At 47.0% G+C, this 25,288-nt stretch overlaps 1 protein-coding gene across 3 annotated transcripts in view; it reads right to left on the bottom strand.

Annotated features, from left to right (window-relative positions):
• Window positions 1-215: 215 nt before the first annotated feature.
• The window catches only part of LATS2 (large tumor suppressor kinase 2), a 97,636-nt gene continuing 72,563 nt past the window's right edge, over window positions 216-25,288 (bottom strand). For all 3 annotated transcript variants that reach the window (XM_046664460.1, XM_046664458.1, XM_046664459.1), the window contains 6 exons: window positions 12,577-12,709; window positions 9,919-11,342; window positions 8,390-8,972; window positions 6,980-7,162; window positions 4,946-5,052; window positions 216-2,575 (listed from right to left, as the gene is read on the bottom strand). In XM_046664460.1, the coding sequence (XP_046520416.1) occupies window positions 2,081-2,575; window positions 4,946-5,052; window positions 6,980-7,162; window positions 8,390-8,972; window positions 9,919-11,342; window positions 12,577-12,706 (2,922 nt within the window). In that variant the 5' untranslated portion in view covers window positions 12,707-12,709 and the 3' untranslated portion in view covers window positions 216-2,080. The remainder of the gene's footprint in view (window positions 2,576-4,945; window positions 5,053-6,979; window positions 7,163-8,389; window positions 8,973-9,918; window positions 11,343-12,576; window positions 12,710-25,288) is intronic.

The raw sequence follows: 25,288 nt of genomic DNA, 5'->3' as shown, positions 1-25,288 counted from the left end.
GACTTTGTGTGTGTGACCTGAAAGCCTGTTTCCCCACGCCCCGGAACCTCCCTGAGACAGAGCCCTGCCGGGGGAAGCTCCTCTCTCTCCCCTCTCGAGACAGTGGCTCCATCAGTAGTTGGCAACCCTGGGAAAGTGTGGGGGATTACAACACGCTGATAAACGCAAGAATCTACAAATTCCAATAAAACATGACACCGACTAAGGGATATGGATTCAAAATTTTTATAATAAATTGTGCCAGTAGAAGCTTTTCAAAGGCAATGATATATCAATAAATAATAGTTAAATTGAGTTCCTGAGAAAGAAACTACCACATGAAAGTACGTCAGAACGCTGTAAATAACGACATGGCATTACTATAAAATAGCAACAATACTGACAGTCACGATACAAGCACAGCAGACTTTAGCATTTGCCACTCATACAAATGTAAACCAGTACACAGGAATTGGTTTTTTTTAGTTTAGACATTGATAAACTTATAAGTGTTGTTGCCTAGATATATACTAAATAATGGATACATTATGCTAAAAACTTCAAGGAAAAATATGTGGAATAATAAAATGAAAAATATGATGCATCAGATTTTTTAAAAAGCAAAAAAAATTGAACTTTTTATTCAAATATAAATCACTTTAAATAGGAATCATACTAATTTGAAATAAGGAATATTTTGTGTGTTTATCTATGCAGTTATATATACGTCTACACCTCTAAGAAAATATGTATGGCTTCATTATTTATTCCAATGTCACTTTGAATAATCCTTGCTGTTTTATAAATATTAGAAAAATGTATTTTTAAAACCAAGTTAAGATTGATACTTCAAAGCACAACAGCAAAAAAATGTGAAGGAACCTCAAGATTACTAAATTTCACCGTGGTAGCCCTCAGCTGTGACACAACAGGGAATGACGCCATCAAGCCCTCCAGCGCGGGCCGTCTGTTGGCAGACGGGTCTCGGCTACTGGATTCCACGTATCAGCTACGCCAAAAACGAAAAAGCACACTGACTACTGAAACGGACATAATTCCATGATTAGCTTAAAATTTTTGGAATAGCTAAATTACTCCCTTTTGATGTATACAAGTTTAGTATATGACAAATGTTTAAGTTCACCCCCAAAAGAATCCAATCATACCCAAGACACACACACAAGTCACTTCTCATTTACACATCTGCATTTCTTTAACAAAACAATAAGGGACACAATCACAGCAAGGAAGTCACCCACACGCTACATTATCAGCACACTGTCTAGAACACCTCATTTAAAGATACTCCGTAAAAACATATTCACAGAACCTGCTGTGAATGGCAAGATATGGTAATTTTATAATAGAAAAACCCTGCTCATGCAGTACTTTCTACACACCAGACATCTGAAATCACACCCACATAATTACCTTATTCACACTTCCTATTAAACTATAATATGCAAAAAGCAAAAAAAAAAAAAAAGCAGCTTTTAACATTATATCACAATTTTGAAATGTGGGAAAAAATATAAAACAAAAACCATTGTGTGAATAAAATGTATCACTAACATCAGAACAGTGTTATTTTTTTTACATTATTGCACAGAGACTTCTTATCACATGTTCTTCAGTTGTTATGTCTTTTCCTAAATATGAATAAGTGCTATGGATAAAATACAAATGTAGAAAATAACAGCAGCATGATTTCTCAAAGTTAATCCCTATAATTTAGTAAGAAAAATGGCTATAAACAAAATAAGTGCTCTTTCTAAACTGTACTAAATTTTTTAAAATATTGTTTTAACGCAGTGAAGGTCCTCAACAGCCAATTCAAAGCAATGTTGACACCCCGCCCCCACCTCCCTCTCCCACCATCAACCAGAATCTAGAAAGGAAGATCTGCTAGACCGGAGTCCTTTTTAGAAAAGCTTTCTTGTTTGTTTTGGGAGTTTTCAATGAAGACCAGCATTTCGAGTGAAGTAATCAATGAACTACCTCAAGCAAAGCTGGCCTCAGCTGCCCACTGGCCTGTTAAGGCACCAGCTGCAGGCACCCCGGCTTCTGAAGAAGCAGAGCGGCGGGGATGCAGAGTCAGTGTCTACACGTACACTGGTTGGCAACCTTCAGTCTGATCCACCAGATCAGAATTTTCCAAATCGGAGTTCTCAGCCTGTGAAGCTTCTGCTCCTGAAGGCTTCGGGCACCTAAAAGGGTAACCGTTGTCATCAAAGAACCTTCGAAAAGTGAATTCATAAAATGCATGCTCAGGGTGCTTGTTACTTGGGGATGTGAGCGTGTCCCAGGCCTTCGTGCTGTCTTCACTGGCATTATTCCAAGGGCTGTCTTCATCAACAGGGTCAAAATTGGAGGTGTCCATGGGGTGGCTGATCTTGGGAACGTAGGGGGCTGGCTGCTTCCGGATGTCACCAGAGAAGTCAATGGTGCCAAAGAATGGATGAGCCTTCAGGTCGTCAGCCCCATTCCTCCCTAGCCGGTGGTCGGCAGCACAGCACAGTTTGGTGATGAGGTCCCGGGCCTCAGGGCTCAGCTTGACCTGGGTTGGAATGTGGAGCGTGTTCTCCCAGTTTATCACCTGAAGAGACAAGAGAACCAAAGTTTTAGTTTCTGCTCATATCTCAGGGCCAATCTAGGGCAGTTCTGAAACAGTATGTGAAGACATAACTTTTAAATAATTTTAGTGTCATGGAAGAAAAGCTAGAGTAGAGACCGAAGCAGCAGTTGTGGATCTGAGCAGCTTTAAAGGTCAGTGCGGGGGCTGGCCTGGTGGCGCAGGCGTTAAGTTCACACGTTCTGCTTCAGTGGCCCAGGGTTCGCCGGTTCGGATCCCGGGTGCAGACATGGCACCACTTGGCAAGCTGTGCTGTGGCAGGTGTCCCACATATAAAGTAGAGGAAGATGGGCACGGATGTTAGCTCAGGGCCAGTCTTCCCCAGCAAAAAGAGGAGGATTGGCGGCAGATGTTAGCTCAGGGCTAATCTTCCTCAAAAAATAAAATAAAATAAAATAAAGGTCAGTGCGGTTTTAGTAGGGGGCTCACAGCCCAAGGCATGGGATGATGAAGCCAATACAGACCACAAGAGATTGGTTTTCTTCTATCAGAAATACTGTTTAGCAAAAGAATTTTGTGTTTTCCACAAAAATGAAGAGCCTGATTCTCTATGAGTCATTTCTTTAGCTATGGCAAAAAGATTTCTGTTGAATCATTATGGTTCTCATTCAATATTTATTGCGGCTGGGGGATGGTCAAATGGGGTTTTGTTAAAAAAAAAAAAACCAACCAAACAACAAAAAAAAACACCACCTCACAAAGAACAATAATAAAGCTGACTGTCCTTGGCCTCATGTCTGTGATGCTCAACCACACAGAACAGCCCTTTTGGAGGTCAGTAAATACATTTGTCATAGAGATGCATCTACTGTGAAGAGAAAACCTAAGGTATTTTATTGTTTATACTTAGAGTCAGGATAAAACAAGGCCAATAGAACGGGCTGTGGGCTGGGGTGAGCAGGCATTGGGCACGACACGGAGGGAGGTGGGTGTATGGATGGGAGGGTTGGTTCAAACCCAAGGAGTTGTTTTTGTAGAGCTAAAACTATGAAACTATAAAACTCACATAGGGGAAAATCTTCATGACATCGGATTTGGTAATGATTTCTTGGATATGATACCAAAAGCACAGACAACAAAAGAAAAAAACATATAAATTGGACTTCATCAAAATCTAAAACTTTTGTGCATCAAAGGACATTATTAACAGTACAACCTATGGAATGGGAGAATATGTCTGCAAAGCATATATCTGATTAGGGATTAATATCCAGAAAATATAAAGAACTCTTACAACTCAACAACAAAAAAAACAAACAACCTGATTTAAAAAGGGCAAATGACTTGAATAGACATTCTCCAAAGAAGACATACAAATGTCCAACAAACACATAAAAGATCATTAATCATTAGGGAAATAAAAATTTAAACCACAGTGAGATCCCAACCTCATACCCACGAGGATGGCTATTACAAAAAAAGAAAAATAACTGTTGGTGACCGTGTGGAGAAATTGGAACCCCTGTGCCCCGTTGGTGGGAATGTAAAATGGTGCAGCCACTGTGGCAAATAGTTTAGTGGTTCCTCACAAAGTTCAACATAGAATGATCATCTGATCCAGCAATTCCACTTCTGGGTATACATCCAAAAGAAGTGAAAGCAAGGACTCGGACAGACACGTGCATACATACTCATGTTCATAGCAGCATTATTTACAATAGCCAAAAGGTGGAAACAACCCCAGTGTCCTTCACGGGATGATGGATAAACAAAACACACATACAATGGAATATTATTCAGCCTTAAAAACGAAGGAAATCCTGTCACATGCTACAACACGGATGAACCTTGAGGACACTATGCTAAGTGAAATAAGCCAGCAACAAAAGGACAAACATTGTATGATCCCACTTAAATGAGGTACCTAAAGTAGGCAACTTCATAGAGACAGAACATAGATGAGAGGCCACAGGGCTGAAAGGAAAGGAGGGGGAGTCGTGTAATGGGGACAGTTTCTGTTTGTGATGACAAAAATATCTGCAAATAGGTAATGCTGACAGTTGCACAACATTATAAATGTACTTAATGCCACTGAATTATGGTAATTAAAAATGGTAAATTTGATCACAATAAAAAAAATTGGGTTATTTTCATGCAGGCAAATTAGTGAACAGTCCAGCAACTCAATTAGGGTACAGGTAAAGACAAATTCCAACTTTACTGTTACTGGAGTAAAACTAAGCCTTAATTCAGTGTTTTTCTAATTAAGGGATTATTAATTGACATTCTACCACTACTCAGAATAAGAGGTCAAACGTTGACCCCAGATTCATGGGTCCATCAGAGAATCACGTGTGTGTGCAGCAAGCAGACGCATGTTACCTCCTCAGTTACCTTTAGTTGGGTTTCTGTGGGAGTAGGGGCCAAGAAGGGCGGCTGCCCCACCAGCATCTCGAAGAGAATCACTCCAACGCTCCACCAGTCACAGAGCTGAGTGTACCCTGGAAGACAAAGCCTCGTCAGGCCCAGCACAGGCACGCGTTCCCCTCAGGGAGGTTTCTGAAATCCTGAAATACTGAGTTACTGTAAAGTGCGAAGGCATGCTCCAGCCACATGTGGCGGAAGAGAAAACCTGCCCACACAGACTGTGTCTCCCTGGCCTGTGGCTCTGAGGCTGGAAGGACGCTGCCAGGTGGCAAGAGGCTTGGGGTGGGGTACAGTCATCTGCACTTTCTTATTTCCAATCATTAGTCTGTGATAAACACAGGATGCTTTTCTGATAAGGAAAGACTTTTCAATCTAAAAAGATTACTGTTACTGTTAGTAACAACAATAACCAGAATTTTAAGTTCTTACAGAACATACAGACACGAATTAACATAGTAGTAACTGGGAACAGGAAGTGCTAAGACGTGTGAACAGTCACACGCAACCAGTCAGGGGACCTCCTTGGGGCTTTCTTAGTCAGTTTGGGAGAACCCAGGAATGTGGAGAAAAGGAGGAAGAAAGGGGGCACTCTGGCAAAGGAAACACCTCTCCTAAGACATGCTCTTTCTGCGAGGCACAAGGGGGCCAGGCCCTCCTCAGAGCTGCCAGGACGCAGCAGCCGAGGCAGGACGTCCCGCGGCTTGGGCAGGGCCAGCCTCAAGGACACTGGAGAGCAGGTTCATTTCTCTCTCATTTTCTCCCACTTCTCCTTCATAGCCCACAGCCCAGTCCAAGCCACGCTCCAGTCTCGATGCCACTTCATCCTTGCTAAGTGTGACGGCGCAAGACCTGCGGCCATATTTGCCAGTCTAGTTCCTTCAGAGGCCCTCTGTTCTCCCTCCCTCCCATCTCCTCCTGCCCCAGCCTGGCACTGGAGGCTTCAGAGTAGCTCCGACCACTTGTTCCTCTGGACGGCTACACACGTTGGGTGCTAGAGGGTGGAAGCCCTCCCCTACAGCCCAGCAACTCCCACCTCCCACTCTGAGAGGGGAGAACGAGACCTTCACTGGGCAGCGAGGTGGCTCAACGACCTCTCAAGGTAGTCGTTCTGTCTGGGGCTCTGAGTGGTTAGGTAATCAGCCTTGGATTACCACGGCTAAGAGAGAAAACTCCGATGTGAACCGAGTCTGGATGGCTCCAAAAACTTGAAACAACACCTGTGAAAAGACAGGCCACTGATGTCTGGAGTTATTACAGAGGATCAGATCAACAACCACGGTTGCTATGGGCCATGCAACTGATCACTGAAAGATTCTTTTTGTACTCAATCAGGTGTCATATTTGATAGAACAGAGGATCCATCCAGGAGACCAATTTTACTGAGTACTTGTAATTTTAGGCACACTAGTGTCCCCACATCTTACCTTTAAGACGCTTCTGGACTACCAGAGGAGAATTGGAGGAAAACAATTATTTGTATTCTGTCATACTTAATAACCAGTTGGAGATGGTACAACCCAGCTAGGAGCCTGGACAAGGAAGAGTTAAAGCTGGACTCTGGAGATGGATGTCTTAAACTGACTGAGTGGTGTCCCTGTGACCCTCAGAGCTGTTTATATCATATGATTCTGTCAAAACCAGTTCTGGAGTGATTCTCTTGGGTTCAAAGGAGAAAGCCCACACCCTACACCCAATCTATCAGTTCCCAACCACAGGAAGGGGCAAGTGGAGACTGGCTTAATGGTGCGTCTCTTCTCTCACCCTGGAAGCAAGGGCAGTTCAGGAAAGAAATGAGATAAGCTGGAAGCTTGTTTGCTAAGGGAGTAATCTCACAGGCTTCCATGAGTACAAAAACACAATGGGAATTATCTAGAGTCTTAGAAAGCTGAAGCTGGAGAGACTCTTCAGAAGTCATCTGGCTCCACAGGTTGGAAGTCAAGATGGCCTCCAGGTGGGCAGCTGACTTGTGGAGCTCTCGAGGAAAGTGGCCCAAGGACACACCTTTTCGGAGGAGGACTTCTGGCGCGATGTAATTTGGCGTCCCAACCAGGGAGTGAGCCAGACATCTCTGATGCTGCTTCCTGGCTCTCTGCTCCAGGGTCTTCAGCCTGTCTCCACATCGACAATTAGACACATCGTCCCAGAGGTCACTGGGCTCCATGCTGTCCTGTCTGATGTGGCTCCCTTTCACCCAGGATTCAGGGGCGGTGAAAGAAGAGAATAAAAAACAAAGTAAATTTTCACTATTCAACGATGCAACAAATTCATAGCTTCAAAGGGAAAAGTAATTCAGTTCAGCTTCTGACACATGACAAGAAAGAATCTACCCCAACTGCAGCCGGCCTGTGGTTCTGAGATGCAAGTTGTGAGGTAAACGCACCAAGACAGAAACAACAGGAGAAGCAATTACAGGAGCCGGATGCTGTGCTGGCGGACAGCCTGACGCTGAGTAAGAAAGGCTCACGCAACTGCGGGGACATCTGTCTTAGTGCTTCTCAGGCCAATCTCAAAAGGCCTACACCTGTCTGACACAACATATTTTAAGATTAGCATGGAAAAGCATAAGAGGATTTAAAAGACGTGAACAAAAATGACTCCAATGACAGAAAATAGGAATGAATTAAATAACTTAAGATTAGTTTTGAGTTAAAAGAATGAAGCCTGAGCTATGGTACTAAAATAACTATTTCAAGAATACAAGCCATACATAAGATAATGACCAGCAGAACTATGGGAGACGGAGTCAAACTATATCTATATCTATATCTATATCTACTTATACCCACACCCATAGACTCAGGTTAGCATTAAGACAGGACTTCTTGGCAAGTTGTGAGACTTTATTTTTTTTGAGGTAGATTAGCCCCAAGCTAACATCTACTGCCAATCCTCCTCTTTTTGCTGAGGAAAAAAAAAAGGAAAAAAAAAGCTTTTTGCTTTTGGCCCTGAGCTAGTATCCGTGCCCATCTTCCTCTACTTTATATGTGGAATGCCTACCACAGCACGGCTTGCCAAGCAGTGCAATGTCCACACCCAGGATCCGAACCAGCGAACCCTGGGCCACCAAAGCGGAATGTGCAAACTTAAGTGCTGCGCCACTGGGCCGGCCCCTGAGACTTATTTTTTAAGGCTCTTTTTAATAGGGCAGAGTGATGGTTCCTCACAAAGGCCCCAAGACACTCCATAGCCTATTGTTCCCAAAATATTACAGAACTTAAATCCACAAACTTAAAAAAAATCTCACACATATCATACTATTCCTTTAGGGAAGATGTCACACCAAATTATAACATAATGGAGTGACAGATAATTTCCAAATGATTAGGAGACCCCAGGGTGGGAAACCGTTGTCTCAGATGGTGTAGTTCTGTCTAGATGCAGAAAGCGGACGTGGCATGCCTGGGACAATACCTTTCTGGTAGTATTTGGAATTGTGAGTCCACCTGAACCCAGTACAGAGGCCAAAATCTGTCAGTTTGATGTGGCCATCAAGATCTATCAAAATGTTGTCTGGCTTGATGTCTCGGTGGATAAAGCCCATCTTGTGGACACTCTCGATGGCCAGAGTCAACTCTGCAATGTAGAACCGGGCCAAGTGCTCAGGGAAGACCTCCATCCGGATCAGCAGGCTCATCATGTCCCCCCCAGGGATGTAGTCCATCACAAAGTACAGGCTGTCCTTGTCTTGGAAGGAGTAGTAGAGTTTGACCACCCACTCATTGTCTGCTTCAGCCAGGATGTCCCTCTCGGCCTTGACGTGGGCCACCTGGTTCCGGTTCAGGACATCCTTCTTCCTCAGGGTCTTCATGGCGTACAGGGCATGAGTGTCCACTTTACAAGCAAGGCACACTTCTCCAAAGGCGCCGATGCCCAGGGTTTTGATTTTCACAAACATGGACTTGTCCATCTTGGCCCTCTTCAGCCTGTTGTAGTTGGACTCCTTCTGGTAGAGGATCTTCCTCATCTGCTCCTGTTCCGCCTCACAGAGCCCCGCCTGTGTGGAAGGAGGAGACGGAAGAGCCACGTCAGAGGAGCCCCACGACGGGAAACAGAGAGGGGGAGAGATGCCCAAGAACTGAGAGGACCCTAGCTCAATCTACAGAAAAAGAAAATAGAACGGGGCCAATATACTACAAGCAAGATGATAATCAGTTTTGTTCTTTATATCCATATATGGACATAAATCTGGAAGCCAAAGGGAAAACAAAATAGGTGACTTTAGGCTCTAAAAACTAAAGGAAATCTCTATAAATAAAAATCTGTGGAAAAGGTAATCATAAAATTCCTGGAATTCTAGGAGCAATCTAATATTTTAATAGCTCAAGGAAAATGGGAAAACAAAAGAAAAAAGTCAATGAAAATGGGACAGCAGAATGACTTTCACAATTTGAAATTATTGGATTTATGTGATTTAAATTTACTGTAACATTTTAATTTAAATAATTTCATTAATTACCTTCTCTAGCAGTTCAGTGTCAACTAAGGTATATTTAAAATATTATTTGCTAATTATAGACTTAAAGGAGGGATAAATGGATTACTACTAGATATATTTTTCTTGATAAATCCCACAATTTCAATTTATAAAACCTCAGATTTTGTTTCTATTCTTTCAAAATGTTTTATTACTAGTTAGCAAAACTCAATGAATTTTGTTACTGAGTAAAGACACACCAAGAAAATTGACTTGGTAATTTATCTGTCGGCTCATCAAGCATGGCTGTCCCTGACCCCCCCCAGTCGGGTGCGAAAGGAAGGGAGGGCGCGACATTTGTAATTTCTCCAAGTTGTTCACCCCATAACCAGACCATTGTCCTGTGAGACGAACGGTTTGTAAGAAAGGTGCATAAAACAGAAACCAAAAAGGGATTCTGCTGTGATTCCTGTGACTGGCGTAGGAAAGAGCCAGGGCCAAGGGGAAGAATGAAGTGAGAAATTACCTTCGCCATTTCTTGTTCCAGCTGCAACCTTCGGTTGACTTTCTGTTGGTAGGTTTTTATGACATTTTCCACGTGCTGCTCCATGAAGAACTTGAACGCATATGGCGAGTAGCTCTTGATGCGGGATTCTCTCTTTTCTTCATCTCTGCTGTTTTTCCGAACAGGAACAGGAGAAGTCTGGATCTGCTTTTTATCCTTCCCCACTTTCTCCCCTTTGGCATTTTTGTGGCTCTTGTCATTCCTGTCAGCGGGCTCTGCAGCCTGGCCCCCTCGGAGGCTCTGTTCCATCCCCACACACAGGCTGTCCAGGTTGAACTGCTCTGACTTACTCTGAAGCAACAAATGCTTCGGGTACGGCGGGGGCGGGCACCTCATCTCTGGGCTGCTGTACTCAACGTCCAGAGGGTAGGCAGCAGCGCCCCCCAAGGGCAGAGGGTGCTCGTCCTTGGAGTCCAGACTCTCCACCCCCGGTGGGGGCGCTGGCACCCAGGCTGGGTGGGAGGGCCCCACGGCCGTCTGGGGCTCAGGCCTCATCACCCTCACGCTCTTCACTGGATGCAGGATGTGGGCAGCCGTCACAGCCGTGATGGTGTTGGGGGAGGGCATGGAAGGCTCTGGTTTGCTGGGCACTCCGGCCCGGATGGGCACGGTCACTTGCTGCTGGTGGTTGTTGAAGGAGTTGGTTCTGCTGGGGACAGGGCCTTCGGGAAGGAATGCCACGTGCTGGCGGGGGGGTGCCTCCAGGCCCGGCTTTTGAAGAGAGTCGCGGCGGGACAGGGTGGAGGACTGCCATTGCTGTACAGAAGGGCTGTTCATATCATAGAGGTCCACATTGAGGCTGTTTCTAGAGGGAGTAAGCACACTCTGGGGGGGGCTGTCGCTGGTGAACACCTGGCCCCGAGAGCTCATCATGTGCACCTGGTGGGCCTGCTTATGGTGTGGATGTGGCACGTACAGACCTGTCGCTGCTCCTGCCTGCTGAAATGCATGGCTGGCCCCTGGCTGCACTGCCGGGCCCTTGCCAGCCAGGTTTGCAAACCCTCCTGCCTCCTGGGGCGTCTTGCTTTGGAAGGAGGGGCTGCGCTGGATGCCATAGCCCAGGGGCTCCCCTGGCACCAGCAGATGTGGCCTGTAGTGTGGGCCTTGCAGTGGGAGGGCCTGGACCCCAGGGCTGGTCCCCGGGAAATTCATGCCTGCGGCCTCCATGTTCGCAGCATAGCCTTTGGGCTGGTGCTGATGGCTGCCAGGCATGCTGTGAGGGCTCGCTCCGGCAAAGAGAAAGTCCATGTACTGACGAGGCACTTCATCTAGTGCACTGCTGCCCTCGTAGGCTGCCCCGCTCAGCTGATGGTAGGGCGGGAAAGGGTCGCCTGTTCCTTCAAAGCTCGGCCTCCGTGGCACAGCAGTTGGTGCGATTCCCTTTCCTGCAAAGAAGGAGAAAAGGAAGATGGCATGAGAGGGGAAGAGGGCATGAGAGGGGATCTGCTCTGTTGGTCTGGCACCACCAGGCTAATTCCTCACACCAACAACGTCCTTGGGGCTGACACTACTGCACAGGCTCTTCGATGACTAATGGTCCTCTGACACAGGCTGAGTTCTGCTGTGGGTGGATCCGGGTGACCTTCTGAGTCAAAAGGCTCTGCCCTGCCTGTCAGAGACCCCTCACGGGAATACCTGGCAGAGCCAAGACCCTCAACAGCCACTGCATTAAGCAGAAGGCACAGCCAAACAGTGGCTTGGTTTTCCTGGGCTAAGAATAAGCATCAGTGAATCCACGTGGAAGGCAACGCAGAGGAAAATCACCACCGAGCGGGCCGTGCCTCCGTTCGTGCTGTGCCGAGACAGCCCTGTGACTCTAAGAATCTCGATGAGGAGGCCAGCCTGGCACTGTTTAAGGAAATTCCTCTATCAAGAAGAAAAGAGAAATTTTGTGTCCTCTTAACAACAAAGATACAACCTACAAAGCCTGTGCAATTTTCTCACGCAACGGATGAAGTGGATTTCATCCGAGGTCTTCCACAAAATAGGGAGAACTCCTTTTACTAAATATCATAAATCCTTCATCACACCAGGACCTCACACGCTAAAGAACTGCCCCATCGGCTCCATCCGGAGGAGAGGAACACTCACTGTCGAGGCTGCGACTCTGGCCCTTCCAAGGGGAAAGCAAGGCGGGCTCTCCCAGAACCCCTACCCAAGGCCTCCTCTGCTCTCAGAGGCTACAAGGGGCGTTTTAGAATTAATGAAATAAACCTCCCTTTTCCAAGACACACACAGGCCCCAGAGAAAGTAAAAAGAACAATTTTACTCTCATTCTGCTGGGCTACCTAATTTTTATATCCAGTGAATTTTTGAATCTTCCATCAAACAAAACAAAACCAGTACAGAAACTTGCCCAGGTAGGAAGCGAGCGGGTTATTTGAAATGGGGGAGTGAGGGAGGCACTCAGGTAAGCCCCAGGATCTCCAACTCCTGTCTCCTGCTCCAGGGCCTGAACATCGGAGCAGGGCAGACCCAGTTCACCCATTGTCAGAACGAGGCAACGTGCCAAGAGGCAACCCGCTGAGCACGCTGCACTGGGCCTCCCTTCCTGCAAACGGTTTTGTGTGTTTAAATCACAGATCACCTTTACTCACCACGCTGCGGGGCTGAGCTCACCTGGGGAGGTCTGCTTAATGACTCGCACAATCTGCTCATTCCTCGGGTCCAAGTAGCCCATCTTACTGATGTACTCCAGGGCGGCTTCAATACTTCTGCTGCCAGTCTGCTTGAGGGCTCTGCCTGCCATCTCCTGGGGGGAAGCAAAGGACACTTTGATGGGAGGTGTAAGTGTATGTCATCTTAAAACAAACCACCAGGGGGCTGGCATGGTGGCGCAGCTGTTAAGTGCGCATGTTCTGCTTCGGCGGTCCAGGGTTGGCCAGTTCGGCTCCCAGGTGCGGACAGGGCACCACTTGGCAAGCCATGCTGTGGTGGGCGTCTCACACATAAAGTAGAGGAAGATGGGCACAGATGTTAGCTCAGGGCCAGTCTTTCCCAACAAAAAGAAGAGGATTGGCAGTGGTTAGCTCAGGGCTAATCTTCCTCAAAAAAAAAAAGAAAAAAGAACCACCAGGGACTTCCATTCCCCCCTCTGCACCTGACTGCTGTGATAGTCGCCTCTCTGACTGCTGGGGTCCTGCAACATGCTGCAGACAGGTCTCAGAATGAGCACAGTTAGCTGTATGTCCTCAGCTGCCTAATGACAAGAGTTTAACACACACTAAGCCACAGACTCTTTAGTATGTGTCACGAACACACAGGAATTCTGATGGTGGACCTGAAAGAATCTTAAGTCCTGCTCCTCCTTAGAAAACTTTTGTGACTGGACTGATAAATTCTGTTTTGTAGATAAACCTAAAGCTAGGAAAGTTTAACGTGACGAATGGTTGAAATCAGAGAAACTGGCTTTAACTCCAGGCCAACTTAAAGCTGCAGTTGGGCCAGAAGACTTGACCTCCAGTGGAGGGGAGGGATGCCAGTCATTTAAGCTCACTGCATGCCTACTGTTCACAGTGCCTGTGAGGCCTACAGCAGTATGGGACTTGTGCTTAGGGCCCTGGTCCAGTGGGAGAAAGAGAAGACAGGCGCTCCAGGAGCCCTTGGAGCAATGCCTGGCACAGGACAGGCCCCTTAACACTGTCTGTGGGATGACCACAAGACAGAAACTGGTGACCAGCACGGGGAGATGCAGGTAAAGTGGACGAGGATCAGAAAAGACAGGCCCCTTCTGCCAGGGGTGGGGGCCACGAGCGACTGTTCATGGGAGAGATGGCAGCACAGCTGGCTCTTCACAGACACACAGAATTCAGGCAGAGGGAGAGTGCAGTGGAGAAAAGGCATTCTTGGGAGGTGGAGCAGCCTTGTGGGGAGAGTAAGCTGGATGGCAGGCAGCATGCGGGAGCACGAGGAGACAGCGGAGAGGGACCCACAGACTGGAGTCTGGAGCCTGACTGTCCTGGGCTTTTGCCCCTGTTTGAAGGCAGTCGTGGAAGCTTTCCAGCAGGGACATGGGTCAGTGAGATCAATGTGGGGTGGAGAGATGATCAGCAGAGCTGGAGGCACTGTCAGGTGAGAAAATAGAGCAGGCAGGAGTGGACAGGGAGACAGGGCCGTGAGGGCTGCGGCCCAAGTGCCTTAGGGCCAACTCTGCAGAGCTGTGGGCAAACAGAAAGGATACGGAGAGGGGAAGAAGACCACAGAGCCAGCCTCCTAGAGACAAGGACGGAACAGGCAGCAGCAGCAAAAGGGGATTCTGCAGAAGGGAGCACTGAGCATTTTGAAGGTCGACGGGGGGGCAAGTAGGGAGGAGGAAATTGAAGATGCAGAAGAGAGAGGGTGATCATGGGAGATGAGAGGGGGTCTGAGGGCCGAAGGTGTGGGAGAGCACTGAAAAGAAGACTTCTATAACTCAAACAGGAGAGAAGAAAAGGGCTGAGGAGGCAGGAAGACCCCAGGATGATGAGAAGGGTGCTCAGGGCTGTTCTGCAGCACCAAGACAGTGGCTGTGCCAGCAAAGAGCCACTCTGGAGAAACATAGCAGTTGTCCCCGATGCTGGGAATGAAACTATTCTCCCTGCCTTCCTAACTATGAGCTTCTTAAGGCTAATTTGGAGCAGACCAGGCCCCACTGGGTTCCCGCTGTCCCCAGGACAGGGCATCATGCACCTGTGACCTTCAACAGACTCATCTTTGTGTCTATTTCCTCCTTTAGGACTGGGAGAATCTGCTGGCGCCTGAAACTACACATCACCCATGGCTGTATCCACCCACCCAACACACTGACTAGAGCAACTTAAGTGCTTAACATTCATTGGATTATATAATATTAAAATCAGATTTTCCATTCTTGGCTACATTCCAGCTGAGTAGTACACGCTAGCCATACTTGGCTGTAACCTATGCCTACATACTTAGTGACACGAGTGTGAGACACCGCAAGATAATGAGGGGTGGTGGGAGAAGGGGCAAGGAAAGGACAGCCTGACATCCAAGGCCTGAGGTGCCCCTGGAGAGCAGGCCAGGAGGGCAGAAGGCTCGCCCCGAGTGTGTGTAGGAGGCTGCATCTGGAATGCAGGGACATGAAGGGACAGCTTCTGAGGCAGACTGGGAAACAGTAATGAGAACAGAGCTGTTTTTTCAAAGCAGCACTTGGATTGACAGCAAGGGCAATGTTTACAATCTGGGAGAGCTGCTGGGAGCAGGCAGAGGTTCAGAAGGGAAACTTCAACGCCTCACCTGCAGATGGGAGGTAACATCTCAGCCCCCTACTTCACAGCCGTGTTATGTGATGAGATCATGTCTGCAAAGAACTCCAACAGCTTGGAGAAAGCCATGGTATAAGACGCATCTTATCAAGATCACCCTGGAGCTTTTGGCACCCATTTAAAAAATGTGCCAATAGGAGTCGACCCGAAACCACAAGCCCTTCCATCAGCACTAACTGTTCAATCGCTTTGTCTGGAACGTGACACCAGCTGCTGTCTCTCTCCGGGTGAAGTGCCAGACGTGTCCAGGACTTCTGTACCTGCTAAACATCAGGGCAGTGCCAACTCCAGGGCCGACCATGTCAACAGGCGGACAGATTCGAATTCTCTGTTTACTGGGCACCTACAACTTCCAGATTTCTATGCTTATTGTGCTCCAAATTTAGAACTTAACCAAAAAAATCAACATGAGGAGACGGCAAATAATGACTCGTGTTCACAGGGATAGTTCAGATCATAAAACCTAATCACACTCACGAGCCAACTTGTTTACTAAATAAACGTTCAAACAGTGCGCGCCAGTCGAGGCCTGCCCAGCTCGCTCAGCGCATGCGGCCTTCGTACTCTGGCTCAGACGACGCTGCTAGACGCACACGGAGCTGCGTCTGAAAAGCGGAAGCAAGTCCAGAGTCATGTCCCCGTGCCTCAGGAAGTCAGCCGCGACACGCGGCCTCCCGTCACTGGACTGTCGCGCCTGGGCGGCCACCAGGAGCACAAACTCCACATGCAGCACCTGGGGCCCGCAGGGCTGCGTGGGCGACACCCTCTGCGGCTCTAGGGGCTCCGGGCCTAAGACGCCAGGCAGCGCTCGGAGTGCCCTCGGAGGAGAGGCGCAGGGAGAGGGGAGCAGTGCCCTTGGCGCACCCCACAGGCGTCCAGGCTCTGGGCTCGGCCGGCTGAGGGGAGAGGGGGGGCCTCTACCCAGAAGGCCAGCTGCCGCTCCAGGCACAGGTCAGGGACCGTGGTGGGGCCGGGGGGTGCTTTACATCAGGTATTTCTAGGGCACCCAAGAATGCCCAAATTCTGCCCCAAAGCCTAGGCACTCTTCCTGGGCGGTATGTGGGCGCACGCTGGTATATTTACGTGCCAGGTGTTTTCAATCTCTAAGCATTTTGCACGGGCTTCTGCATGTCAGCCCTCCTTGCCCTCTTCTCCTGCACAGACACCCACAGCCCCCCAGTGACTTCTAGACTGTCTCCTTCTCCCCCCTGCAACCCCGCTTGCACTCCTCTGTACCCTGTGCTCCTATTACCCCCTGTCCCAGGGAACTTAAAGTCTGCCTACTGGACCAGGAGCCCCGTGAGCCTAGGGCCAGGGCCTTACTAATTTTTGTTTCCCTGGTACATTCAGTAACAAATACCTTTTGAATCAAACTAAAAAGGTGTATAACATATCTGTAATAGAGAAAAGCAAACAAAGGAGAAACTGAGAGAGTAAGGGGATGACCTAATGAGGCCAGCATTAAAGTGATGTGGCATGTCTGGGGCCCAGGCGGTGACAAAGCAAAAGCCCACAGCCACCCACACAAGGACCACCTCACTCACATCAAATGTGAAAACAACGCATCATCCTCCAGCTAGTCACTAGGACCTGACCGACTGTGTCAGTACCGCCCCACACCTTTTCTTCAGTGAATACCTTCACTCAGCGCTCCATGGGAAGCCTCGCGCTCCATGGGAAGCCTCGCCCTCCAAGGCAGATCTCAGAGGAAGTGGGCTCAGCGAGTACCGTGGCCAGTGGGCCACCTGTCCCTCCCTGCATTGCAGAACAGGGCTTTCACTGAGCTCAAGGAGAAACGAGTGAGGTTTCCTCACCCAGGAGCCACGGGCACTGGAGCCAGAGCCAAGAGGGGCTCACGGGGCCCAGACAAGTCAGGGCTGCCGCTAGGGCAGTGGGCATCCACAAAGGGACTCCTGAGACATCCAGAATGCAGCATTCGCCTCTGGACCTTGAGGGGTATGGAATCCCCACATCCGCCCACTTCCGTCTGTCTGACCGCCCTTCCCCTTTCCATTCCCTATTTGTTCCATCTCAACTCTCCATTTCACAAAATTGCTCATCAATTTCCAATGCACTAATTAAGAAACGAAAACTACTGATCAGTCTGTTATCAAATTCATAATGAAATTACTGGAAGAAAAAAAACAAGATGTAACTAACAACAGCTGCCAGTGTGTATCAGAGGACTGCTGGGACTAAACTCCACAGGAGGGCAGCTCGGCTACAGACGCACACCTGGGAGCCTCAGAGCCTCAGACATGGGAGAGACAGTGGTCACTAGAAATTCACAGCATGGAAGCTAGAATGGGTGAAAGTTGATGTGGTCAAAAGCTGATCATGAATCCAATCTTCACTATAAAATTTAAATGGAAAAGAATTGATTTTCATGAAAAAGTAAAAATGGAAACTACTGGAAATTACATAATTTCTAACTAAACCCAGGTTGGGAACTGACAAATAATGAGAGACCTTAAGCAAGTCATAGCACTGAAGGTTCATTCCCACGCTCTCCCCAGCTCCACCCACGAGGGCTCTGCCGCAGACCCACACAGGACAGCCATGCTTGTCAGCTGGCTCAGCTCTGAGGCGCATTCTTTCCCTATTGTCTGACTATCAGGCGACAAGACCAAATGGACTCTTACCAGGCAAGGGACCCAAAGGCGGCCCTGGAAACACTGGAGGTCACCACAGCCTCCCAAACAACCAGCAATGACGAGTGAAAGCTCACGGGCACCTGGCGCACCTGTCCTGGACAAGCTGGCAGGAGGGTGAGAGACTGAGGCACAAAGCAGTGCTCATTCCAAGCACAGCACCTGACCCAGGAAGGGCAGCAGGATGGCAGAGCTGTACACGTGCCTGGACGTGGAGGCCAAGCGCCTGGCTTCCCCCTCCGCTCAGCAGCATTCTCTCCCACCTCAAGGGCGTGCTCCTCACTGACGGGGGCTCCACGGACTAGAGGGGAGATGGCGTGCTTCAAAACAGCACCATTGAAGGGTTAGCTCTTACAGTTCACAGAAGTATCTGAAGTGTCTCTGGTAAAGAATGTAACGATTCTATCCATAGATTTTATACAGATTCAATATTTAATATTTCTAACTTTATATTTTATTCTTCTTACCATAATTATAAAAAGAAGTGTAATGAGTTCTTGAGACACCTCCAATCTCTCCGAGTTCACCTCAGGCTGCCACACAACTACTGTTACCTTCTGTGGGTGCTGAGACGCGAACAGGAGGCAGCCCTGCCCTAAAGGAAGGACGGAGCCAAAGTTTAAGGGGCAGGACAGTCAGGTATCTGTTCTAGTGTTTAACACTAGCAAGTGATGGACAGGTGTCTGTTCAACAAGGAAGTGACCGAATGACTGAATGAGACTCTGACCTGGGATCAAGAACAGGAGGAAGGAGCTACAAGCAGAGTGAGACAGAAGATGCTGTGGGTTCTGCTGGGTAGGTTGCCTCCCAGAGTGTGGTAAGATGAAGATAAAGTACAAATAAGGGATGTACCAAAACACAGCTGAAGGGAATTTAAAACAAACAGTCAAAACAACAAACAATCAAACTATTTCCCCAAGTAAGTACTCTTCTATCACCCAATTTGTACACCTGGGCCATTCTTCAGGTGAGCCTCTTCTACAGAAGTTTACAAAATCTTAAAGCTGTCCTACTCTGTGTCTAATGTATTGATTACCACTTACCCATTGTTAACAGTCTAACGCTGAGCAATAGAGGGTTAACAAGACTTCGATAACTTTATGTCACCTATCAACATGCACCAAGAGAATCTTATATAGCGCTCTAGAAAGCTTCATTTATGATTGCTTAATGTCTCCTACAAAAGTTATGCTGATCCACTAGGACCATGGTCACCATGTCCACAAGCCAGCTTTCTCTTCTAGACAGTCACCTGTGCTGGAGTTGAAGCCATCATATGAGGAGTGCCAGATCTAGTACAAGAGACCTCCAGCATTCAAACTAGCTTCATTGGTGACTACTTTATGCCACCTATTGCAATGGTAATAAGACTCAACATGTGCAAACCCAAACTCCTAACTTCACTCCACCCACTTCTTCCAGGCTTCCCATCTCAGTAAACGATGACTCCATTCTATCAACCTTGGAAGCATCCTGACTTTGAGATTTCCTTCACATCCCACATCCAATCGAGAAGCATTTTTTGTCAGCTTACCTAGATTAGAGTGGTAAAAGATTCTGGATGCTTTGAAAGCAGGAACATTCACCTTAGGTAACTCTCCCAATAGATTTCTCCTCTTACATTTTATCAACAAATTGTTGATAACTTAAAACTGGTTCTAGCCACAATAAATTCTGGAAACTGTGGGATTTGCCCATATCTTCTCTGATATGAAAAGGACTGCAATGGGGTAGTTTAACAATATGGCCAATTGGGTGAGGTGTGGGCACGTAGCCAAACTGCCCTACCCCTGCCCTGACAGAATCTCGGGCTGGTCCGCACCCCAGCTACAGAGCCGAGGCCTGTCACAGCTGCGTCACCACTAAGCACCCCTTCACCCCGTCCAGCTCCAGCCCTCGGTGAGCCTCCTGCCCAGCAGCCTTGAGGAGCCACCAGCTCTCTGGCCATCACAGGTTCCTGAAAGCGCTGCCCCTCCAGCCTGCAGCCGGCATAGAGCAGGAAGCCCACCGACCAGCACAGGGAAGGACTGGCGACCAGCTTTGCTCTTCGGTGGCTCCTACAACATCCAGAAACTGCATCTGCCCCAGCTGAGAACTAGCCAGGTGTCGCCCCACCCGCCTTCGCTCTCCTGACTGGGTCGCCCTCACTGGGGTGCACAGTCTCCATCGCCCCCAGGTCCTGGGGGAAGAGCTGTGGCAGACCTAGGCATGCTCCTGCCGTCAATGATTCACAGCTGACTATTTTATGGGCATCGACACAGGACCCACAGTAATTTAAATGCAGTGAAAAGTTATTATGCAGGAAGGAAGGAATTTCCTAGCAAGATCCTCTCCCTAACCCCTTCCTTATGGTAAGGAAGCATTTTTCAAATGTAAGTAAAGCCATTATCTCAACATTTTAACATTCCAACAATGAGTTTTGGCTGAAAACTGGAAATGTAGCACTTTGCTCTCATTGGGTCTACATGGGCCTCTTGTCTGTCTGCGTCTGCCAGTCTCTTCGTCTTTCTCATATACACTATCAATTTAGGTTCAAAGTTAAATTGGAGGAAAAGAGTCTCTGGCCATCGCTGGCTGAGGAGGCTAAGCTGGCCCTGCTGACCTGGGAGAGTCACAGCTTCAGTAGCTTCTGAGTGCCTCAGACAAGCCCCATCCCCGAAATAAATGGGCACCTTCTCTGCTTGACAAGGGAAAAGAGGACAGCATGGCCAACTTTAAATTGGGCAGTATTCCTGTTCTTCACCTTGAAAAGAAATCTGATCCAAAAGACTAAATTCCTTGAAGAGAACAGAGAAGGAAAACAAAGAACCAAGGAGCACAGTAATCCTGAGGGGCACTCACAGAGAGCTCCAGACCCGCGTGGAAAGGCGCCTGGGAGGAGAGTGAAGCTGGACGGCGCTCCTGGGGCAGCAGGAGGTACCACTCCAGAGCCCACAGGCTTTCACAGGGTTTGCTGCTGCGCTGCATTCCCTGAACAAAATGCTTCCCAGAGTTCTTTTAGGAACAGGGTGGAACACAGTGTTTCAGTGCATCCTGTCACAGTGGTCGAGCCTCACTCAGAAACACAGGCCTTGGGCAGAATGTACGTGAATCATAAGCCAGCCCAGCCGACCCAGCCACCCACCATTCTTTGCATTCTACGTGTTTCCCAAAGAGAATAAAAGGGTTCTGCATGGGTTCTTAAACGCTTCTTTTTGTGTGTGTGCTCTAATGATGGCTGGAAAAATAAGGTGAAGAAAAAAACGGAAGGAACTTTTGATTTTTAGATGTGTGTGCATGAAAAAGAAATGAATCACCACTTCACATTAGTGCAACTAATAGAAACTTCAACCCCTGGTGGTGGCCTCTTAAAGGCTTGCTGGATGAAGCCACAGCACCTATACCTTAAAGTATTTATAAAGCAAGTGACAGTGGGTAGGGGAACAGGTTAGCACTTTTGAGGGCAAAAAAAATTTTTAAGTAACTTGTCAGTAGAGAATGAAAAAGAAATTTGGCATAAAATTAAACAAACATGAAAAATTTTCAACCTTGCTAATGACCAAAGCAACACTAATAAAACAGCATTTTATAACTACTGTTAGCACCAAGTATACATTTATAAAATAAGTAATTATAAGTCATATTTTTGATCATCTATCATATTTTTGGTGGCAATATAAACTATAAAACTCTTTTGAGGTAAATATTTGTTAGGTATCAAATACTTTCTATGACCACAATTCGTTTACTCCATAAATATTTACTGAGCATCTACTACTGTTCTTGACAATGAATATGCAGCAGTGAACAAAACCTGCAACTGTCAATAGTGTAAACCACATGAAAAAATGCGCATGTACAAAGTTTTATGGCTCTTAGTATCGTAACTACATACAAATTAATTATGTCTATGAACAAGGGCTTGATGAGAACATGAGAAAAAAACTGTCGTTTGTTTTATGTTGAAATATACAATGATTTCCTCTCTAAAGAGGGTAAGGCAATAAGAACACTTAGGCAGTAATGGTGGTTCTCTGATAGGTTTGGAAGATGGTGGCATAGGAGGATCCTGAGCTCACCTCCTCCCACAGATACAACAAACCTACAACTACCTGTGTAACAACATCCTCTGAGAGAGATCTGGAAGCTGCATAAAAAGACCCTCCACAGCAAGGGACAACACAGACAGGAGTGGAAGAGGCAGAGATGCAGCCTTGCTGAGGAAAAAGCCATGCCCCAGCCACAGTGCTTCCCGGTCAGGGGTGATCTCAACGATACGGAACTTTTCCCGGAGAAGCAGGGAATTTGAGCTCCACATAAGGCACCTCAGCCCTTAGATCGAACACAAGAGACAAGATCCCATAATACCTGGCTTTGAAAACCAACGGGGTGTAGCCCAGGGAAACTACAGAACTTCAGGGAATGGAAACCCTGCTCTTAAACGGCCCATGCACAGACTCACTTGAAAAGGAAACCAGCACAAACACACCAGGTAGAGAAAGGCATAGTCCATTAGTAAAAGAGATTCACCTACTAAACTTGGAGTGCATCACAGAGAGGCACGAGGTGGTTGGGCCTACCCCCAGGGACCGAGACCCTGGCGGCAGCCATTATTGTGACCTAGATCAGACGTGCTGACACAGATGGTGGAAGGCACCATTTGAATCCTTCCTCTAGCCTGTTGGTGTGGGGCCTGCCCCATCCACCAGAGAACCCAAGGCAACTGAGCCCAGCCAGGGCAGGCAGCCCACCCTAGGGACTGGCCTCACCACCAGCAAGCCCGCAGCAGACTTGTACCATTTGGCCTCACAAACAGTCACACAGGGATCTGCCTTGCCTACCAAAACCTGAACGGGTTGTGCACTGTGGTGCCTGAGGCCTACTCTACCCCTCAGTGCTCCTCAGGCAGCTGAATACTGCAGGACTGCGCATAGCCAGTTTTTGCCAGACGCCTACCCCCCAAAAGTGAGCTAGCTTCATCTGAAGCCTGCTCCACCCACTAACACATCTGAGGCAACTGAGTGCTGCAGGGCTGTGCAGCCAGCCATACTGGGGGCCTGGCCTGCAGCAGTTCTGTGCCCCTGGGACTAATAACCAGTCACACTGGGGGCTGACTTGCTTACCAGCAAAACTGCAGTAGCTGTGTTCTAGTAGACTTCGTAGCCAGCTATGGTGGGGGCTTGCCCTGCCCAATAATGTGCCCATAGCAACTGCATGCAGCTGGGCCTAATGACCAGCCAGCCTGAGGGCCAGCCCAGCTTACGTGCATACCCACAGCAATAGCAACCCCACCACAACAGAAGGACACACATAGCCCACATAGGGGACACCCTTGGAGCACTGGGCATGGGTGATGAGAAGGGAGCATGCTCCGGGGCCCCATAAGGCATCTCCTACATAAAAGCCACATTTCCAAAGTCAGGAGATGTACCTGATATACCTAATACATAGAAATAAACACAGAGAAGTAGGCAAAATGAGGAGACAAAGGAATATGTTCTAAATAAAAGAAAAGGACAAATCCTCAGAGAAAGAACTGAATGAAAGAGAGATAAACAATCTACCTGATAAAAAATACAAACTAATAGTCATAAGGATGCTCACTGATATTAGGAGAACAATGGGTGAAGACAGTGAGAACTTCAACAAAGAATTGGAAACTATAAAAAAGAACCAATCAAAGCAGAAGAATGCAATGATGGAAATGAAAAATTCACTAGAGGGAATCAACAGCAGAGCAGATGACACAGAAGGACAGATCAGTGATCTGGATGAAAGAGCAGAGGAAATCACCCAAAATGAACAGAAAAAAGAATTAAAAAGAATGAGGACAGTCTAAGGGATCTCTGGGACAACATCAAGCATACCAACATCTGCATTATATAACATCTGCAGAAGGAGAAGAGAGAGACAAAGGGGCAGACAACTTATCTGAAGAAATAATAGCTGAAAACTTCTGTAACCTGGGGAAGGAAACAGACATCCAGGTACAGGAGGCACAGAGAGCATCAAACAAGATGAACCCAAAGAGGCCCACACCAAGACATATTACAATTAAAATGTCAAAAATTAAAGATAAAGAGAGAATCCGAAAAACTGCAAGAGAAAAGCAACAAGTTACATACTAAGGAAACCCCATAAGGCTATCAACTGACTTCTCAGCAGAAACCATAGAGGCTAGAAGGGAGCGGTACAATATGTTCAAAGTGCTGAAAGAAAAACACCTGCAAACAAGAATATTCTACCCAGCAAGGTTATCGTTCAGAATGGAAGGAGAGAGAAAGAGTCTCCCAGAGAAGCAAAAACGAAAGGAGTTTATCAACCAAGAAAGCAATCTTACAAGAAATGCTAAAGGGACTTAAGTGAAAGAGAAAAGGCCACGAATAGGAATAAGAAAATTATCAAAGAAAAAAATATCACTGGTAAAGGCAAATATACAATAAAGGTAGTGAATCGACCACCTATGGAGCTAATAAGAAGGTCGAAAGACAAAAGTACTAAAATCATCTATATCTATGATAAGAGGTTAAGAGATACACAAAAATAGAAGAGGTAAAAGTTGGTATCAAAAACATAAAATGTGTGTTGGGGGTATAAAAGCGTAGGGCTTTTAGTAAAAGGTCAAACTTAAGAAACCATCAACTTAATATAGATTGCTATTTACATAGGTTATTATTTATGAACCATGTGGTAACCACAAACCAAAAACCCATAATAAATACACACACAAAAAAGAGAAAGGAACTCAAACGTAACACTAAAGAATGTCATCAAATCACAAGGAAAGAGAGCAAGAGAAGAAGAGAGAAGAACTACAAAACCATACAGAAAAAAAGTAAGAAAATGGCAATAAGTACATGCTTATCAATAGTTACTTTAAATGAAAATGGACTAAATGCTCTCATTGAAAGACATAGGGTGGCTGATTGGATAAAAAAAAAAAAGATCCATATATATGCTGCATATAAGAGACACACTTCAGACTGAAAGACACAAAGTGAAGGGATGGGAAAAGATACTCCATGCAAATAGCAATGAAAAGAAAGTTGGGGTAGCAATACTTATATAGACAAACTAGACTTTAAAACAAAAACTGGAGATCTCATCAAGATGGCGGCATAAGCAGACTCTGAACTCATCTCCTCCCATGAACACAACCAGCTTACAACTATTTTTGGAAAAATTACCCTGGATAGAAAACTGAAAACTGGATGAAAAGAACCCCTACAACAAGGGGCAGTCCTGAGGCGGAAGAGGCAGAAATTCCTGCTGGAGAGGAAAAAAAGCCATCTTTGGGAGCAGCAGAGCTTCTCAGCTGGCCAGGTGGGAGCCACCCTAAGGTACGCAGCCCTCGCTGGAGGAGTGAGGTCCAGAGCAAGGCCGATACTGCTATAAGCATCCTTCAGACTCAGCCCAACTGAGACGGGGGTCTTA

Source organism: Equus quagga, chromosome 6 (genome assembly GCF_021613505.1).
Source record: "Equus quagga isolate Etosha38 chromosome 6, UCLA_HA_Equagga_1.0, whole genome shotgun sequence".
Classification (NCBI taxonomy): domain Eukaryota; kingdom Metazoa; phylum Chordata; class Mammalia; order Perissodactyla; family Equidae; genus Equus; species Equus quagga.
Note: the sequence above shows the minus strand (reverse complement) of the source record. Positions and strands in the feature narration are given on the sequence as shown.